This window comes from Mastomys coucha, unplaced genomic scaffold (genome assembly GCF_008632895.1).
Source record: "Mastomys coucha isolate ucsf_1 unplaced genomic scaffold, UCSF_Mcou_1 pScaffold22, whole genome shotgun sequence".
NCBI lineage: Eukaryota > Metazoa > Chordata > Mammalia > Rodentia > Muridae > Mastomys > Mastomys coucha.
In genome coordinates, this window is record NW_022196905.1 from 84280925 (window position 1) to 84299381 (window position 18457).

An 18457-nucleotide genomic window follows, 5' to 3' on the forward strand; every position below is an offset into this window, starting at 1 on the left:
AGCAGGAAAAAAGTTCATTATTATACTCTATTTTAACAAGATGTATTAGTAAAGAAAGGAAAAGCAAGGAAGCTAAAAACCATTATTCTGGTTCTGTTCTCTTATTTATTCAATACTAATGAAAGAACTGGTATTCTTATCAGTGAATGGTGAATAACTACAGTACAGCCACAACTTGGATGAGCAATGGACAGGAAGGGAAAGTGAGTTTTATGTCACTCATTTCATTTTGATAAAAGTGTTGTGTCCCCAAGACAATTCCAGAATACAATAGTATAGTCTATACAGACAAGGCACCTATACAGACTTTCTAGGTTTGACTTTTACATAATTTCATGTACACACGTTATACTTTCCCTAACAAAAACTAAAGGGAAGAGTTTCAGTTCAAATAAACAGCAAATTTCCAAATGATCCGTACTTACAGAAATTACAAAGTAAGACTATTGAGAACCTTTTTCCTTCAAGTTAAGCTCACCTTCATCAAGTTCTGGTTCAGAATCACCAAATACTTCATCTTCATAACGAAACATATCATTGTGAACATAAAATTTATTTGGAACAGATCCCTACAGAAAAACAACATATAAGTATTCCATTATATGTTCCCATAAATAGAGGTACCCACAATATCCTCAAACAACTGTAGGCATCCATAGTATATTAAAAGAACAAATTTAATGTTACACACAATCTTACATGCAATCTATACTTTAGTACCACAAAAATAATCTAGACTAAATATAATTTTCCAAAGCTGAGCATATTATGATGTTATCATAGAGAAAACAAACACCACCCAATTATTATAAAATGTGGTGGCCTGTAACCCCACCTCTTTAGAGACAGACAAAGAGGCCACAGATTGAGCTACAGGGTGACTGTGTTAAAAAAGAAATCCACAATGCACACACATAAAAATGTCAAAGCCCAGCATCATGAATGAGTAGACGCTAGTGATTAAAAATAAAAATTATTGCTGGGCGGTGGTGGCGCATGCCTTTAATCCCAGCACCTGGGAGGCAGAGGCTGGCGGATTTCTGAGTTTGAGGCCAACCTGGTCTACAGAGTGAATTCCAGGACAGCTAGGACTATACAGAGAAACCCTGTCTCGAAAAAAAAATTTTTTTTTCTAAGATCATGTGGGTTTCTTCCTTTCTCTGTGGTCCTGGAAATCAAACTCAGAGCCAAGTGTTCTACCACTGAGGTACATTACCCCAATCCTTTTTTCTGTATTTATCACCCACTTTCACATTTATTTCAGTATCTAACTTTAAAGCACACACACATATATACAATGTCCAAATAAGCTGTATCCACATACCTAATAAAATCTTTCAAAAACAGCTGCAAGCAGGAAGGAGAAATGGCTTAGTGGTTAAAACCCGGGCTGCCTTTGAAGACCCAAGGTTCAATTCCTAGCATGGCAGCTCACTACTTTAACTCTAGTTCCAAAGGATCTGATGCCCTTCCTGATTCTATGGGCACCAGACACATATCCATACAAGCAAATAAACCACTCAAACACATAAAACCAGAAACAAAACGAAAGGGGCTAGAGAGACGGTTCAGCAGTTTATAGAGTGGTAGCTGTTCTCCTACAGGACTAGGGTTTGATTCTGAGCAGCCATGGAACAACTGTCTATAACATCGGTTCCAGGACATCCAGAGACACCAGGTGTGCAAGTAGTGTGGACATAAAGGCAAACACCCATAAAAGTAAGTAAAATTCAAATGTCAGTTAGTTAAAAAAAGAGCAACAACAACAACAACAACAACAAAAAAGAGTTCCAAGACAGCCAGGACTATAGAGAGAAACCCTGTCTGGAAAAGAAGAAAAGAAAAAACAAGCAAATCCAAGCCTGTAGGAAGAAACTCTAGCATTTCAATAAACTATTAACAAATAAATCATATAAATACAAAGTAAATGAAGACTTACTTCTGGAGCCAGAACAAAGGTTTGCATAAACTTCCTCTCAGGCTGTCCACTGTTAGACAGCAAGCCCATGACCTGTACCACTACACCATCACTCAAGGTTGCATGAGCATCCACATGACGAATTTTGGTATGACATTCACTGAAGTTCAGAGATAACACTTTGTGGTGTATATCCTTTACAGAGGAAAAGGGTGAAGAAAATAAATTTCTGGTGCTACCACATTAACTACACATCACTCCATGGTACATTTCCTCACAACCCCAAAAGGTTAACTATTTGCTTTTCTGCATTAATTTGAATTCAGTCTAGAAACTATGAATTATAACAGACCACCTGTATACAAGAAATCCTAATGCATCTTGATAGGGTGTTATAGTCTGGTGTTATTCAGCCCTCCCCCCTTCATTTCTCTGCTTAGCTCAGTTGGTAGTGTTTGGGACTTAATCTCAGGGTTGCTGGTCTGAGTTCTGTTGGGGGGGCCAGGTGTAGGCTGCTAACCTAGGCCTTATTCAAGAAGCTTTTAGCCTCTGTACAATGTAATCTAGGCCTAGAATGTTTTCAGCCTGAGACATGCTACTGAATAAGCTCATTCCTTCCTAGTTCTTTCTGAACTCTGGTCGGCTGATTCAACTCAGCTGTTCTGGCTCAAACTCCTCTCCAAGCTGATGGATTCAAACTGACTTTTCTCTCGGAGTCTCCTGAACTGCTCTGCTTGGCCTCATTGTAACTCTGGCAATCTTCTGGTTCCTTCTCACTCTCTGGCTCATTCTGTCTTCACATGTGTCCAGCTTGTTCTCTCCAACCCATCTCTGTGAACCTGTTCTGGTAAAGCTGCCTCCTCTCTCTGCACTGCCCCTTAAGTAGCTTACTTCCCCTCTTTTCTCATGAGAGCTGGGCATATCCTGTTCTCTCAAGTCTTTCTCTAATTCTTCACTTTGTCTGCCACTTAACTAGATATCATTTCAAGCGTGGGTGCTTCCTTCTACAAATGAACTTTACCTTCATTATTTGGGATTAAAGGTGTGTGCTTAAGTCATGTCTGTATTCCAGGCAAAGGGATTAAAAGTGTATTCCATAATTAGAAACTTTTTTTTCCAGTAACTAACACAATCTTGGGGTTCACAGTGTGATCAAATATCCCGCCACAGTACCAGATCACCATTCTCAAACTGTTACCAACTGCCTTTTGACCTCATACCTAATTTTACTTTATTATGTTTGCTGATGCTATTTTTCTACATCCAGTTTCTTCCTGTTTGCTAAGGACCAAGCCTGGAGTCCAACTGAAGCCCCAAATCCTCTAACATCTCTTCCCATCAAGATCAATTATTTCCTACATTCCTGTAACATGCAAAGTATGTTTTCTCAACTATTTGTATAAAGCATTCCATGCTCTCCTTTTGAAAACATCCCAATATATTATAGTTCTACTAAAGCTTTTTCAGCAAAAGATCACACTAAAAACAATTACTGAAAGGCTATATTTTTAAAGCTACCTTAATTCAAAGACATTTTGAAACTAGGTAATTTGTGACTTACATTTTGGCCATAAACTGCTTCCTGGGGCTTTCCACTGGCATCCACTCCACCATGGACATAGGAGGAATTCCTGCCATAAAACCTGCAAAACCATTGACAATTAAAAATATTGCCACTGACATGTCAAGAACGCTTAGGAGTCACTGGAGTTCTGCTAACAAATAGATACAAACATGACTGTGGTTACTCACTCCCTATAGAGTTGCTGTATGGACTAAATGAGTCACTGCCCATAGAATCCTTTGCACAGCCATGTAACTTTTAATCCTAACATCTTCATAAAATAGCGCTCTATGTGAATGTGTACAGAAGTTAACAATCCACACAACCAGCTCACACCACCTGACATATCACTCCAGTTCAGCAGGGATCTGAGTCCTTCAGCTTCCTCAGATACCTACTCGCATGTGCACACCTATACATAACACACATAAACTTAACAACCTAAGAAATAGTCAGACCTTAGATGTGACTACTCTTCAAGGAACTTACTCTAAGAATGTAATCAAGGCATATTAAAGGGGCGGAGAAGAAGAGTATTAAAAACTTTATTCAGATTTTAGATTTGTAGTAGTGTTTTGCCTGTATGTATGCAGTACACCATGTATGCCTAACACCGCAGGTCAGAAGAAAACACAGGATCCTATGAGACTAGAGATACAGATGGTTTTGAGCCGAAACATGGGTGTTAGAATCAAACTCAAGCCTCTCCAAGACCAACAAACGCTTTTTACTGCTGACTCATCTTCCAACCCCTTGGTGAAAAATTTAAAACCATCCAAGTTTTTATTAGAGTAAAAGAGAGGAAAAAGTGGTTAAATAAGCTAGATATAATATGGAAGCCGTACCATCTTAAGATTCTTAAAAATTATTCTGTGGCTATTCATGTATAGGTGTTTGTGTGGAGATCAGAGGAATCCCCTTCCACCTTTATGAATGCTCCAGGTCATAAGTCTGTCCTGGCAAATTCCTTTACCCAATATCATGTTGCTAGCCTCAAAGTTATGCTACAATATAGTTATCCTATTAGCTGAAAACCTTATTGTTAGCCAGGAGGTGGTGGTGAATCCCAGAAACTCAGAAGACAGCTCGAGAACTCTGACTCTGAGGCCAGCCTGGTCTAGAGCTGAGTTTCAGGGCAGCCAGGGCTACACAGAGAAACACAGGCGGCTGTCAGCAGTCAAATATGAGAAATAGATAATTAAAGTGCCTACATTATGACCAGCATAAAATTCACATGGGGGGGGAAAATCATCCCCAGAAAGGGAACTGAGAAAACAGTAAATACAAACCTCTCCTATAATACAGAAGAGACAATAGTAGTACAGCATACCTACAAAATCTAATCCCAGAGAGCACACCTAAGACCTCCATCAGTCAGGAATAGCCTTTCTGAGCCAAGTAACAAAGGATGGACAGCAACCTAAAAGACTCACCACCTTTCTTTCTTTATTTATCATAAGTACACTGTAGGAGAGGGTGTGAGGCCTCATTACGAATGGTTGTAAGCCACCATGTGGTTGCTGGGATTTGAACTCAGGACCTTTGCAAGTGCAGTCAGTGCTCTTAACCACTGAGCCATTCTCTCCAGTCTCCTTTCTTTTTTTTTTTTTTTTTTTTTTTTTTTTTTTTTTTTTTTTGTTTGTTTGTTTTTTGTTTTCCCCAAGACAGGGTTTCTCTGTCTTGGCTGTTCTGGAACTCACTCTGTAGACCAGGCTGGCCTCGAACTCAGAAATCCATCTGCCTCAAGGTGTGGGCCACCACCACCGGACTTAAGACTCATCTTTCAAGAGTCTCACTCACCCCCACTTGCTCAAGGACTTCCACCCAGAACAGGACTTAGCAATGACCCGCTACATACTTCACTCCAAACTCTGGAAACATTAAGCTTACAGATGTTCGACTCTTGCCAAAAGAGTGAACAAGATACTAAGAGCGTCTCCCAAGTAATTCTGCTTTTCAGATGAGAACACGAACAGATGAGTTTAAGTCATTGATTTCTAACCACTCACTGGAACCTTGTGGTGACTCAAGCTCCACATTAGTATAATGAAACATGAAATACTGATGAATACTTTGTGTGTATGTTTGTGTGTGTAACCAAATGTGTTATAGTACTAAGATATGACATGTTGTTCCTGTTTACAAAGATACTATCAGCATATAAAGAGACAGAACAGACAGTAAAATGTGGCCACATCCAGAGAATACTAAGAAATGTCTAAATTTTACCTGTGCAAATATTCAGGAGCTTTATTCAGCAAAGTATAATATTGCCTCACAAACTCCCGCCCCACAAGCAGCGGACTGGGCTTCTCCATAACCATTTCTTTGCTGCACAATGTCAAATGCTGGAGGAGAAAACACAAGACAAACAGCTATTAAGTCATCCTTGCAAAATACTACAAAATAAGTCTGCTTAGCTATATGACTGAGAATAAAGCAAATTAACACCATTTATTAAAAATGTATCACAGTAGAAAAATAAATTTCTGGCCGAGAGGGTTGGTACAGCAGCTAAGAGCCTGTTCAAACAGGACTCAGGTTCAACTTCCCAGCACTCACATTAAGGCACACAACCATGTAACTCTAGTTACAAGGGATCTGCTTGCCTCTTCTGGCATCTCCTTGGGCACCAGGCACAACATAATGCAGACACATATGCAGACAAAACACCCACACATATTAAATAAAAAGGGAAAAATGAGCTTGGTTAAATACAACTTATTACTAACTTTATACATATAGCCCCCAGAGCAGTCTAATTATAGCCAACACAAATAAGGAGCAGCAGGTTATATAGATGGCTCATAAATGCCCTAACTCCAGTTCCAGGGGATCTGAACCTCTAACCCCAAGATACTCATGCACATATCCACACATGGATACACAAATACACATGATTAAAACATATCTTGGAGAGAGATGACAGCAGCTAAAAAGCACTTCTTGTTGCTCTTGCGGAGGACCCAGGATCAGTTCCCAGAACTCACATGGTAGTTTACAACTGTTCTGAGAAACCAGACACCCTATTCTGACCTCCACAGGAACCAGGCAAACAAACGCACGCGCAGAAAAGGGAGGAAGGTGGGGAGGGCCAGCGGGGTGGCTCAAAAGGTAAAGGCAAGACCAACATAGTGGAGAAAACTGACTTCCATAGTTTGTCCTCTGACCTCCACTTCTTTGCACACACAGAAAGTCCCAAATTCTACCTTTTTTAGTAAGATGGTTGATTACTATCTAATCAGTAGTATAGTACAATAACTCCAAGAAATAGTCCTGGGTTCAATCCCAAGGACCAAAAATTGTGTATCGATCAACACACACAAGCACATTTTGTCTTAAAAGGATGTGTAATTTTTTAAAATTTTTTTTTTTTGTTTTGGTTTTGGTTTTTGGTTTTTTAGAGACAGGGTTTCTCTGTATAGCCTTGGCTGTCCTGGAACTCACTCTGTAGACCAAGCTGGCCTCAAACTCAGAAATCTGCCTGCCTCTGCCTCCAAGTGCTGGGATTAAAGGCCACCACCACCACCCGGCATGTGTGATTTTATTTTTATTCATGTGCATGTGTGTGCCCAAAGCAAGCATTAGAGGGTGTCACATTCAAGCCCTGGACCATGATCACAGGCACTGTGAATCATCCTATGTGAATAGCAAGGGAATGAACTTGGGGCCCAACCTAAACATCTTTTCTTAAAAGTATGGTGGGGGGTGGGGCAGCGGCAGCACCTGCAAACAAAAAACTAAACACACAAATCAGGCAAATAAAAATGCTTCCTGAACTCCTATTTTAACAAGTTTCAATACAGGTTCTCTTTAAGCAACTAAATAATTTCCCAGCCAAAGCCATCCATAGCCATCCTAATACAATGTAATATTTTTCATAACTGTCAGGTAGGAGCTAAAGTGGAGCACAGAGGTCAAGTTCTGTTCTAGGGACCAGTGTTACCTGTTGTTCCGCTCGTTTCTTCCTTTGGAATTGTCCTTCTAGACTTTCTAATGATCCAAATCTACTTCAATTTTTATATGGCGTTTCACTTGCTTTTGAAATCCCATGAAGCAGATGCGAACACTACATTACAGGTGCCACTATCTTCCTCGAATACAACTTTTCAGAGGCTGACAACCCTAAGCAGAAAGACTCATGTGCTACACTTTAAGATACGAAGCTGGGCAGGCAAACAAGTGAAATGCAACTCTGGCCCCACATGCCAGACACAACACACCAGCACCTGCTTACATGCATGTGTGAGAGTACATAGCCGCAGACAAACTCGGGCCACTCTCCAGGCACTGTCCTCTTCTTTTAAAAAGACAGTTTCTCTCATTGGCCTGGATCTTACCAAATGTTAGGCTGTGTTGTTACTACTGAGTAGTGTAACATTATGCTTCAAAAATAGAAAAATTACCAGTGTAGACAAGAATATTCACCTTACCAAAAATTACAATTGTGAACAATGCTATCTAAGAATCGTAGCTTCAAAAATTAATATGTGAGCCAAGTTTAGTGGCTCAGGCCTCAAAATCAACAACTTGGGAGCCTGAGGCAGAAGAATCATTGAGTCCAGGCCAGCCTGGAATACAGAATGAAGCTCTGTAATTTTTTTTAAGGTTTATTTTATACACACACTTTTTGATCGAATGTGTATCTAGGCACCACGTGCATGCCTGATACCCATGGAGGTCAGAAGAGGACACGGGATCCGACGGAACTGAGGTTATAGACAGTTGTGACCCATCATGTGGATGCTGGGAATTGAATCCAGAAGGCACTCTTAACTTCAGAACCATATCTCCAAAGCCCTGAACTTTTTTCTCCCAAATTTTAATGACTTAATGTATGAATGCTCTGCTGCATATACATCTGCCTGCCAGACGAGGGCATCAGATCCCCCTATAGATGGTTGTGAACCATGTGGTTGCTGGGAATTGAACTGAGGACTTCTGGAAGACCAGTCAGTGCTACTGGCTCTTAACCACTGAGCCAGCAGCCCCCAACCCTGAAGTTTTTGTCATCAAAATTCTGTTATAAAATCTAACGGAAGACTAGAAAATGACTGGTACACGAAGGTAGCAGAACCTCCAACTCACAGGCACGCAGTTGGAAGGCTTCTCCCATTGCCATCACTGCCACCATGGACCATTCTTTTCTCTGTGCTATACTCTCAAGATATGAGGAAATCTGCAGCCAAAAGCTCTACCATGCACATGAAAAAAAAATTACTACCTCACAGAATGCACAGTAATTTAAAAATTTTAAAACTGTTTTTCAATTTCTATCCTTTTCTGGTAACCATCTAACAAGCATGCTACTAGTTAGTTAGCTGGCTCAACAGTTAATGGGGGGAGGTGGGGGCTAGCTGGGGGTTTGGTGGTGGAAGGGTTTGCTTTTCCAGCATACCCGGGCTTTTGATTCCCAGAATTTACCTGGCAGCTCCAGTTTCAGGGGACCCAAGGCCTCCTTGGGCACTAGACATACGCACATGGTAGAGATGCAAGCAAAACACCCACACACATGCATTTAAACAAAGCTAGGTTGCCAGGACTGATGGCACCCCTTTAATACTAGCACCGTGAGTTTGAGGCCTGCCTCATCTACATAGTGTCTTAAAAGAAAGGGGGGGGAAAGGCTAAAGAGAAATATAGTTTTAGAATAAAGATCAAAAGTATGAAAAGTGACCAGGGATTTTCGCCCAGTCTGAGGTCCTGGACTCCAAACAGAACATTGAGGGAGATGAAAATTTACTCAACATTACTGGTTTTTGTAACAGAGGTCCACTCTAGTCAAGACTGGCCTAGAATTCATAGCATCTTTCTGCCCGGGGCTCCTGAACACTGATTAGGTAAATGTACCATGCTAAAAAGTACCCACTTTCAAAATGTCCACATTAGTAAGAGCAATATGCCAGGCAGTGGTGGCACACACCTTTAATCCCAGCTCTTGGGAGGTAAAGGCAGGAGGATTTCTGAGTTCAAAGCCAGCCTGGTCTACAGAATGAGTTCCAGGACACCCAGGGCTATACAGACAAAAACAAAAACAAACAAACAAACAAAATACAGTTCTGACACAGTAATAGCTAATTGCTAAAGTCTGGTTATACTAAAAATATTACCAAGTAAAGGTAGTAGGGAAGTTAGATGGGAAACAAAAGCAGGGAAATCTAGAAAAACTAATAAAGAACAGAGTCTGGAGAAATGACTTGGTGGTTAGGATCTCCACTGGCCGCTCTTCCAAAAGACCTTGTTTCTATTCCCAGCATCTAATGGCAGCTCATAACCACGTGTAATTTAATTCTAGTTCCTACAGATCTGAAGCCATCTTCTGGTTTCTGTAGGCACCAGGAGTGCATGTGGTATAGATATACATGCAGGCTAAAACTCCTTATACATAAAAAGGAAAGGCTTTGGGGGCAGGAGCTGACGTATAGCAAGAAAGTGCTTCCACAGCTGACAAGGTTCTGTTTAAGTCCCCATATCAGTAGTAAGAGAGAAGAGCTTCTATGATACAGTCTAAAGAGCAACCTCAAACTTCACTATCACCAAATGATAAACCATGAGCTTGGTGATGTTTCAGACTTAAGTCCCTAATCCTGCCAAAGGCTATGGAGCCATTAAACAAGACACTGAAAGGACCAGAACAAAACTTAACATTAAATTATGGCTTCCTTAACAGAAAGGCAATGTGTATATAATGAGCAAAAGAATGAAATTAATTTTTTTTTTTTTAGGTTTTTTGAGACAGGGTTTCTCTGTGCAGCCTTGACTGTCCTGGAACTCACTCTGTAAACCAGGCTGGCCTTGAACTCAGAAATCCGCCTGCCTCTGCCTCCCAAGTGCTGGGATTAGAAATGAATTTTAAAAAGCCACCAAATAGGGGCTGGCAAGATGGCTCAGCGGGTAAGAGCACTGACTGCTCTTCTGAAGGTCCTGAGTTCGGATCCCAGCAATCACATGGTGGTTCACAACCACCCGTAATGAGATCTGATGCCCTCTTCTGGTCCCTCTGAAGACAGCTACAGTGAATTGGGCTAGAGCAAGCAGGGCCGGAGCGAGTGGGCCAGCAGAGGTCCTGAGTTCAATTCCCAGCAGCCACACACATGATGGGTCACGGCCATCTGTACAGCTAGCTATCTTTACAGTGTACTCATACACATAAAATAAATAAAATAAATCTTTAAAAAAAAGCCACCAAATAGTAAACTTATTAGAGCATATTACAATAGAAAAAAAAGGTAGGGTTATCCAAAGCAAAATAATAATTCTCATTAATTTATATCTTAAATGATCTCATGTTCTTACTAAGTGAGGACACTGCTCTATTGCTAGTGATAAAATGGCTCTTCAGAAAAATCAAATCTAACTGCAAATACCTGGCCATAATTACCAATGCAACTATTTCATTCAAGGTTTCAAATTTCAGAATATTCCAGCTTTTCAGACTGGAGGTTTCAAATTTCAGAATATTCCAGCTTTTCAGACTGGAGATGTTCAAGCCTATGTATACTTCAAAAGTCTACAAATCCTGCAACTTCCTTCAACACTTCTGGTCCCAAGCATTTTCAAACAAAGGGACCTTTGATTCTCATTCATTCTCTCTCTTTCTCCGCCACCCCCCCATAGGTGTCATGTAGTACAGAACTACCTTAGGTTTCTGCTCTTCCTGCCTTCAGTGCCTCAGAAGCAAACTACAGTGCGACATCACTGCATGCAACTTATGGAGCACTGGGGATCAAACCCAGGGCTTGCATGCTTTAGGCAAGAACTCTACCAACAGAGCTATATCCTGAGTACCCTTCAACTTTTATAACATTAAAGCGTGTGCGCATACACACACCACTCACTACAATTAGTTGCATGAAATTTCATGTCATTCTTTCATGGTTATTTCAATGCTTGGAGAGAACAGTCAAAATGAGTACTTGTGGAGAAGAAATAATACTTTCTTACTGAAAAAAGGTCAAGAAAACAAAACAGTAGGTAGATAAAGAGAGGTAAATGCAGAAAAATAAACTCCCAACCCTGGAAGGGTATACATATCATTTCCCCCACGGAAAGAATGTCTCCAACAGCATACTATAGCATCATTACTAGAAAGGCTGCCCAAGCTTAGCCCCAGCTTATCTCCAGGACAGGATGCTTATCCCCACTCCCTCTGCAGGGTTCACACTTAGGCAGAGGCCCATTCTCACTGACCCAAAGACTAGATCCCATTTTAGAATGCCAGCTCCATTTTAACACTGTAACTATACCCAAAGCTCTCGAAGGTCTTTGTTTAAAGTGACTTTAGTGATCACAATACTATCTATCCACTCATTTTTAGGACAAGGAACAGATCTGTTGTGGCAACCTTGGATCCCAGAAGTGCGGTGATAAACCTAAGGACGTTCTGGATAAGGAAACCCTAATGATAAGGTGCAAGTCCTGAAATACAATAGCTAAACATGACTACCATTAAGAAATGATGTGCTGCCCCCATCCTTCTGAAACAAGGTCCCTCTATGTAGCCCTGGCTGTTCTAGTATTCCCTCTATGGGACCAGGCTGCCCTCCAATTCAGAGATCTTCCTACCTGCCTCTGTGAGTACAGGCATATGCAACCATGCCCACCCTAAAATTATATTTTAGGTTTAATGAGTATCCTGTGTTTCCTTTACCTCCTTGAATAAGGAGGGTGTTCTCTTCACTTACAGAAAAATGAAACTGATACTTAGGATTCAAAAGAGACCAAGGTTCCTTAGTGTCTTATCAAGAACAGAATTTTACACCAGGCGGTGGTGGCGCACGCCTGAGCTATACAGAGAAACCCTGTCTCAAAAAAGCAAAAAACAAAACAAACAAACGAAAACAAAAAAACGAACAGGATTTTGCATCACCAGCATGACTGCATGATCTTTTCACTATTTACACTTACTTGCTTTGGGCCAGGTGTGGTCGCATACACCTTTAATACCAGCACGTGCAAGGCAGAGGCAGGTGGATCTCTAAATTCAAGGCCAGCCTGATGTATTATAATAGAGTGAGTTCCAGGACAGCTGGGTCTATAGAGAGAGACCCTGTCTTAAGGGGGGGTGGGGGGGATGATGCTGCAGCATCATATGATTATTTTTATGGACAGGAGACTCTCTGAAAGTTCAAGGCTAGCTTGGTAGGATACCACAAATTCCAGGCCAGCCTAGGACACACAGCAAATGCCAGGCTAGCTAGAGCTATACAAAGATCCTGTCCTCAAGAAACCAAAAAAGACAAGACTGCTGGGATTGGGGGTGGGGAATAACAGGACAGCAACACAATATAGTGAGAAATATCCCCAATGTTAGTACAATAACAATTTCTGGATAAATTATCCAGAAATGATTAAAATAAACCAAAGCGCGCACACACACGCGCGCTCGCGCACACACACGCGCGCTCGCGCGCACACACACACAAACAAAAACAAACAAAAAACAAAACAAAACAAAATAAAACGTATTTTTGCTAAGAGCTTAGGAAAAAATACACTGGTTTGCTTTATCAGCTATCAAGCACATATCTACCAGTATAGTAACCAAGTCAAATTTTCAACTCAGTTCCACCCTCTTTCTGTTCACAAGCAATCCAAATTGTGCTTCAGTGTAAAACACTGAAAGATGTCATTCATCATCCTCATGTCCACTCAACATAAAATGTAAGAAAAATTAAGGCAGCTTAGAAAATAACTTCTAGGGGCTAGAGATGGCTCAGTGGTTAAGAGCACTGACTGCTCACAACCACCAGTAATCTGAAGCCCTCTTCTGGTGTATCTGAAGACAGCTACAGTGTACTTATTTATAATAATAAATAAAGAAAAGAAAGAATCTAAGGACACTGAGTATAAATCTCCAGTTGCTGATATTGAAATTTTGGTATTTTAATCTCCAATACAAATATAGCTGCCCACATTCCCCTGCTACAAACAATGCCAACAATTTCTTCAAAACCAGAACTTGCCTAATAATCCGACTACTCAGGTCATTAAGTTAACATTTAGTCTAAATGGTAAATTTGCCCTAGGTTCACAGGCCAAAGGCTTAACAAGAAACTGCCTTCCTCATTCATCAGCTAATGGCAGCTAGATCTGGGTACTAGCGAGGCTGCCTGGTGCCTTGCACATGTAGTAGTTAAGACTCTTAGCCAAAGTTAACTACTAAATTATCGAATGACTTCTTCACCTGCTCCTGCTAGCCATCCACTCCACAAGCATTCTAGTTACTCCATCTGAGGCTTGCTTTCACCATCACTAAGATTCTAGTTTTTTGTGTTTTGTTTGAGTCTGGGTTTCCTGGCTGTCCTGGAACTCACTCTGTAGTCTGCAGATCTGCCTGCCTCTGCCTCCCAAGCGCTGAGATTAAATAGAGCATCCATGGCCACCAATATTCTGCATACTCAATAACCTAAACCATCACAGAACTAGGCCACTAGGAAACACATTTTGAAGCCTTTCTCACAATCGATTTTTCAGAACAAAATATGCATACACTGAGATTATTTGGAACATATTACCTAAAACGGTAACAAAGGGACAATATATAATTGTCCAAACTGACCAAGTCAGTCTCAGTCTGTCTGTCTGTCTGTCTCTCTTTCTCTTTTTGAGTCAGTACCTCACTAGGCAGCCCTGGCTGTCCTGTATGGAGACCAGGCTGGCCTCGAACTCAAAAAGCCACCTGCTTGTAACTCCAGAGTGGTGGGACACTGGGTCCAAACCTAAAGACCATTAAGGGATCACTGAATTTCGCAAAGCAAGTGTTTACTCAGAAAGTTTGGTTCACATGCCTAGAGCTACAATAACTGCCAAATATGGAATTAGGACAAGAAACTACGGTCCTCATCTAGAATTAGTGCATCCTTTTAAACTGCAGCTAATGGTTCCCCTGCTTGGGTATTTGGAACAAACGAGGTATGGTGTCTAGAATCTAAAATCTAGAAGCCTTAGGCTAATCAATAGCACAACAATCACACCCGGAGAGAAGGGAGCAATTTTCCTTGATTCAGCTTTGGTGCACGTGTTTTGTTTTTAAGAAGCAAAAGGAACCTCCTCAACGGTTTTTTTTTTTTTTTTTTTTTTTTTTTTTTGTGCTTTGGTTTAAAACTAGTTTTATCTTGGGAGTAGAAATTTAAACACGACCCTACAGTCCCAAAGCACCACAGGGGTACCTGAAGAAAGAAATCTGCCCTTAGAGATGCAGGAAACCCTCAATCTGATTCCACTAACAAAATCCACACCATCTAGGGAAACTTACGTGCTCCTCCTCTCATCCTACCCCAAAGACTAGTAGGGGGAGAAAAGCCCATTCCCAAAGTAATGAAACGTCCTGTTTATTTATTCCTGGGTAACAGGAGATCGTCTGCAGAAAAAGGACGTAGAAGACGCACGTTACAGTCTCAGTATCCGAACACGTTCGGGATAACCCGGGGAGGGCGGGGGGAACGCCGAGAACCCGGCAAGTGGAGCGGCGGCCACCTTCAACCCCGGATTCAGTTTCCGGGCACAGAAATGGTGCCCGGAGGCCGCTACTTTCGCATCTGCGTTGCTTCTGCCTCCGCCGGCACGGCCTCCTTCCCCTCCCCCACGGGCGGGGCGACGACCGGGAACTAGGGCCCCGGGCAAGCGGAGAAGCCAGGCCGGTGGGCTTCCCACCCTGAAACCGCCTCTGCGGAAGCCCACGGCCCCGCTCCGCGGCTTGGCGCCCGTCGGCGCGCTCTGGGAGCTGCGGCGGACAGGCTTCCCCCGGGCCTCCGCCTCCTCGCAATCCCCAGCCCCACCTGTGCCCTCCTCTGCACCACGCGCGCGGGTCATCTTCCTCCCCACGCAGCCTCCCGCTCACCTTGCAGGAAAGGCTCGGCTCCGCACGCACGCACGCACTCACTCGGGCTGGCGTAGGCAGCCGGCGAGAACAATGTTTCTGCCGCACCAACCCCGACACAGAGCGCACACACCGGACGGTTGCCACGAGCGGAGGGAAATGTCCCCTGCCGACCACCACACCGACCGCCCCTCTCGGCCCCCGTACACACCTCCAACCAACAGCGGCGGCGGGCACGTCGCGCGGAGGTCAGGAGTGTCGCGGGATCGGCCGCAGCAGATTCTCGTCCCTCGAATAAACCCGAGGCTTCGGAATCCGGAGAGCCGCGAGCTCGGGCTCCTCACAGCCACCTCTTCCCAAGAGCCTAGAGCTGCAACGAGCTCCGAGAACACGGACGTCCCGCCCCCTTTGCCGCCGCCCCCTCTTATTGTTTTACCCCTGCGGAAAGGGCTAGGGAACCCCCCAGCACAGTGCTAGCCAATCAGGCATCAGTTTGGAGAGCTGGACCCAACCTTCTCGCGTCCCTCTGCGGAGCACGCGCAGTACGGCGCCGCGCTCGCTCGCTCGGGCGTCCGGAAAGCCAGGGAACCGGAACCGGCCCGCTTTAGGCCGAGAGCCCGCTGATTTGACGTCACAAGGAAGCTGCCTTTCTCTTGCAGTGATGCTGAAGCCTCCCTGTCCTTCCAGGTGGCGCGAACAAAAAAGATGGCTCGCCGCTAAACAGTGTCTTTTACAAACGGTTATTCCTGGAGCCTTTATTCGTGATAAGAGGGAGCAGATTTAGTAATGCCCCTGGTTGCTGTGTTTACAGGAGCATTAAAACGCAGTTTTGAACTCTGCACAGTGAGCTCACCTGTACTGCTTATTAACCTGTTTCAGGAAATGGAGGTTTAAAGTCTTTCTAATCAATGTCATACAGCTAGTTTTAAAGGTTGCTGAGCCATGGAGTACGGGGAAAATACTATCTAGGCTGTATGGACTTGGGTCTTTTGTATGGCCTTGGTGGTTTCATCCTTAAATGGAACTTATTGGGACATTTACAAACAAAGGCTGAAAGGCTTAAAATTTCAAAAAAGGCCACTTATAAATCTACGCCACTGGGACTACACTACACTGCTTCATGAACCTTGATTCATGGAGAAATGCTTTGTAGACAAAATGTTACTCTGCCACTAATAGCAATGTTTTCAATATCACAATAGTAGAAGAAACTGGGAATGAAGAAATGAAACAGTGAAAGGAATTCGAGGGGAATAGAACACATTTTAACCAAGCATGATGCAGGCTTAAATACATCAGTTTTCCCTCACAGTCCTATAGTGGAGATTTCCTAAAAGTAAAAAGAAAAGGTTCACAAAAGGCAATGCTGATATTTGAGCTTCCAAAATCTACACTGGCTTTACTTTGGATTGCTTAAAAATTTCTATTTGCAAAATATATAGGCAAACCATCACTTATTATGTGAATCTGAGATGGTTTTCCCTAATGCACTACTCATGAGATTATCTTTGAGTACACTATTTACAGACCAGATACTCCACTGGTATTTTATAAAAATCACTTATGTCTCACAAAAACCCACTTAAGTAATTACTTATTTGAATGCACACTTTACAGATGAGGAAAGTAAGACTTAATGAGGACTATTTACCCAAAGGACACACACCTATCACTCATCTCAGCCAAGCATGAAGCTACATCCCTATAGTCCCAGATCCTGGAAAGCAGAGGCAGGAAGATGACCACAAGGTCTAGGCCAACGTGGTCTATGAAGCGGGTTCTAGGTCAGCCAGGGCTACATAAGGAGACTCTCTTGATAGTATATGAACAAACAAGGATTACTCATATCAACATAAGCAGACTGCATCCATACCCCACACCCTTAATTGTAAACTATAGAATGCTACTATTACTGACTGCTAAAATTTCAATTGTTTCCAGTCACATCCAGTGCTTTTGGTTTGTTTTGGATATTTCAAGACCAGGTTTCTCTGTGTAGCCCTGGCTGTCCTGGAACTCATTCTGTAGACCTGGCTGGTCATGTGTGATACCATGCTGTGCTCCATGCAGTGTTTTTGTAAGTATTCTTTATCCTGTAACCTGAGATAAGGATGGAAGTTTCTTGAGAGTGTGTCTTGGGCCTTGCTGTGCATGGAATCAGATATGGGTTTGTTAAAACTCCCCTCAGCGTTTGTGACTCTGCAGATGGGTGCTGAGGTCCAAGACTGTGCGCATCCCACCATAACCAAGGGATGTTAGTGCTGCTCTGGGAAACCATTCTACCACCCCTAAGACAGAGGCCAGCAAATGTCTTCCTCAATCTCCTCCTTTTATAATCCTTCAAAGCATAAGAACAATTCTAAGCTTAGCCCCAGGACTAACAAAAGCAGGCCTCAGGCAATCCCTGCCATTAAGACACACCAATTAATGGTTACTTGTTTAAAATAAAAGACTCAGCTATCTCCAATGTTAGCATTTTTTTATTTCCTAATGTCTCTAGTCTGTTCTCTGAATACTGTCGGCTTTACACCCGGTCAGGCCTGGTTCGCCATTCCATGATGAAGTGACAGTCTAATTAATCTCTCTGCCTTTCAAAATAACCACTGTGAAGCAACCACTGTCCCCATGGACCAAGCAGGGAGGCCAGTATGAGTGATATTCAGTCAAGTGGCTCAGGCCAAAAACCCCAGTGTGACCCTTGACCTCACCCTTTTATCAGATCACACAGCCAATTGTCAATACGTGTAGGCTCCTTCTACTGTCATTCATTTGACACTGTTTCTCCTGCTGTAGTAGTTAAAGCCTACTGCACACCTTCGCCATTTGCTTAATTCCATTATAGCTCATCCTTCTCACAAAAGTCAGACCTTTTGGGTTGTTTGTTTGTTTGTTTGTTACAGGGTTTCTTTCTCTAGACCAGGCTGACCTCAAACTCAGAGATCCAGCTGCCTCTGCCTCCTGAGTGCTGGGATCAAAGACATTCACCACCACTGCCTGACTAAAAGCCCCAAATCAGATGGCATTTCCCCAAACCTCGTAAAGGCAATACTAAATTGTAAATCCTTACTTAGGCCTACCTAATACTATCCTGATTCTTTTCTTTTCTTTCTTTCTTTTCTTTTCTTTTCTTTCTTTCTTTTTTTTTTTTTTTTTT

General features: G+C 42.6%; 2 protein-coding genes across 9 annotated transcripts in view; one reads left to right on the plus strand and one right to left on the minus strand.

The window, feature by feature from the left end:
- Positions 1–18457, minus strand: part of G3bp2 (G3BP stress granule assembly factor 2) — an 80485-nt gene that overhangs the window by 13913 nt on the left and 48115 nt on the right. For 2 of the 8 annotated variants that reach the window (XM_031390999.1, XM_031390993.1), the window contains exons 1-5: positions 15325–15584; positions 5712–5830; positions 3480–3561; positions 1940–2113; positions 479–569 (exon numbers count right to left, since the gene is read on the minus strand). In XM_031390999.1, the coding sequence (XP_031246859.1) occupies positions 479–569; positions 1940–2113; positions 3480–3561; positions 5712–5806 (442 nt within the window). In that variant the 5' untranslated portion in view covers positions 5807–5830; positions 15325–15584. Of the gene's footprint in view, positions 1–478; positions 570–1939; positions 2114–3479; positions 3562–5711; positions 5831–14739; positions 15134–15262; positions 15729–18457 lie in introns of those variants that run through there. The other 6 variants (XM_031391000.1, XM_031390994.1, XM_031390997.1 and 3 more) reach the window with 5 other exon arrangements.
- On the plus strand, positions 8157–16361 carry LOC116104589 (ESX-1 secretion-associated protein EspI-like). The gene is made up of 2 exons (XM_031391102.1): positions 8157–8162; positions 14917–16361. Exons 1-2 carry the CDS (start codon positions 8157–8159, stop codon positions 15778–15780), a joined length of 870 nt encoding a protein of 289 aa, XP_031246962.1. The 3' UTR covers positions 15781–16361.